General features: G+C 61.3%; 1 protein-coding gene across 1 annotated transcript; it reads left to right on the forward strand.

Annotated features, from left to right (window-relative positions):
• Positions 1 to 804: 804 nt before the first annotated feature.
• Positions 805 to 1,348, forward strand: LOC121918702 (insulin-like growth factor-binding protein 7; the record flags this gene model as incomplete). The annotated part of the gene is made up of 1 exon (XM_042444715.1): positions 805 to 1,348. A coding segment is annotated over exon 1 (501 nt), but the record flags the coding sequence as incomplete, so codon positions are not given.
• Positions 1,349 to 1,474: the final 126 nt, after the last annotated feature.

Consider the following 1,474-nt stretch of genomic DNA (forward strand, 5'->3'; position numbering starts at 1 on the left):
TAACAGTCCAACACTCAAACCACTATGCCACCTTGGCTCTTCTGGGAATTATAGTTCCCTAAAAGTCCCTTTCCCAAGCTCTGGACATTCTTAAAGGGACAAAGCCAGCTGTGCTGTCTGGGAGCTTCTGGGAATTATAGTCCCGCCCCCGCCAAAAAAACCCCTCAGTTTCCTGAATGGATAAAACCAGCTACATTGGCTGGGAGATTCTGCGAGTGATAGCTCCCCCCCCCCCCAAGAAACTCATTTTCCCACACTCTGGACATTCCTCTTCCTGGGAGCTCTAGTTCCCTACCACCTGGTCCCCCCCAAAAAGTCCCTTCTCCAAGCTCTGGACATCCCAGGAAGTCCTTTCGCACGCTCTGGATATGTCTCCTTTTGTGAGGTCTAGTTCTCCTCAAAAATCCCTTTCCCATGCTCTGGACATGACTCCTTCTGTCAGCTCCAGTTCTCCTCAAAAGCTCCTTTCCCACACTCTGGATATGGCTCCTCCTGTGAGTTCTGGTTCTCTTTCTGGGAGCTCTAGTTCTCCTCGAAAGCCCCCTTCGCGCTGTGAATATATCTCCCCCTGTGAGCCCTAGTTCCCCTTGAGCTCCCCTTTCCCACGCTCTGGCCCTGTCTCCTCCTGGGAGCTCTAGTTCTCCTCCAAAGCCCCTTCCCCGCTCCTTGTCCATTCCTCTTTCTGAGAGCTCTAGTTCTCCTCTACCAGCGCTCCGGCCACTCCTCACAGGCGGGAGGAGGAGGACCTATTTTCCAGGGAGGGAGGGATCCGGGGGTGGGGTTTCTTCCCAGCTGAGGCTGCCTTGAAGCCCCTTCCTTCTGCTCCATTTCAGTCCTCTCCCTCAGGATGCTGTCCTCCTCCTCCGCGTGCCTGCCGTCGGGGCTCCTCTTGGCCCTGCTCCTCCTGGGCTCCTCGGACGGAGGGACCCCGCTGCCCCCTTCCCCTGCCCCCCCTGCCCTGCCCGGCTGCCCGCCTTGTCTGCCCTCCAGCTGCCCGCCCCTGCCCCCCAAGGGATGCCCCCTGGGCAAGGCCCGCGACGGCTGCGGCTGCTGCTGGCAGTGCTCCCGCGGGGAAGGCGAGGCCTGCGGCTTCTCCCCTGCCGCCGCCTCCTCCTCCTCTTCTTCTCCGGGGGGCTTCGGGCGCTGCGGGCCGGGCCTTGAATGCAGGCGGAGGCCCAAGAGCAGGGGGCCCGGGGTCTGCCTCTGCAAGAGCCGCTACCCGGTCTGCGGCACCGACGGAATCACCTACCCCAGCCCCTGCCAGCTCAGGGCGGCCAGCCTCAGCAGCGCCTCCGCCCAGGGCAGCAAGCTCCAGCAGAGGAACAAGGGCCCCTGCGAACAAGGTAAGGCGAGGAGAGGGAATCCCTTAGGCTTTCCGATGCGCAAGCATTCCCCAATGGTCCCCGATGGGCAAGCATTCCCCGATGGTCCCCGATGGGCAAGCATTCCCCGATGGGCAAGCATTCCCCGATGG

Source organism: Sceloporus undulatus, unplaced genomic scaffold (genome assembly GCF_019175285.1).
Source record: "Sceloporus undulatus isolate JIND9_A2432 ecotype Alabama unplaced genomic scaffold, SceUnd_v1.1 scaffold_25635, whole genome shotgun sequence".
NCBI classification, from domain to species: domain Eukaryota; kingdom Metazoa; phylum Chordata; class Lepidosauria; order Squamata; family Phrynosomatidae; genus Sceloporus; species Sceloporus undulatus.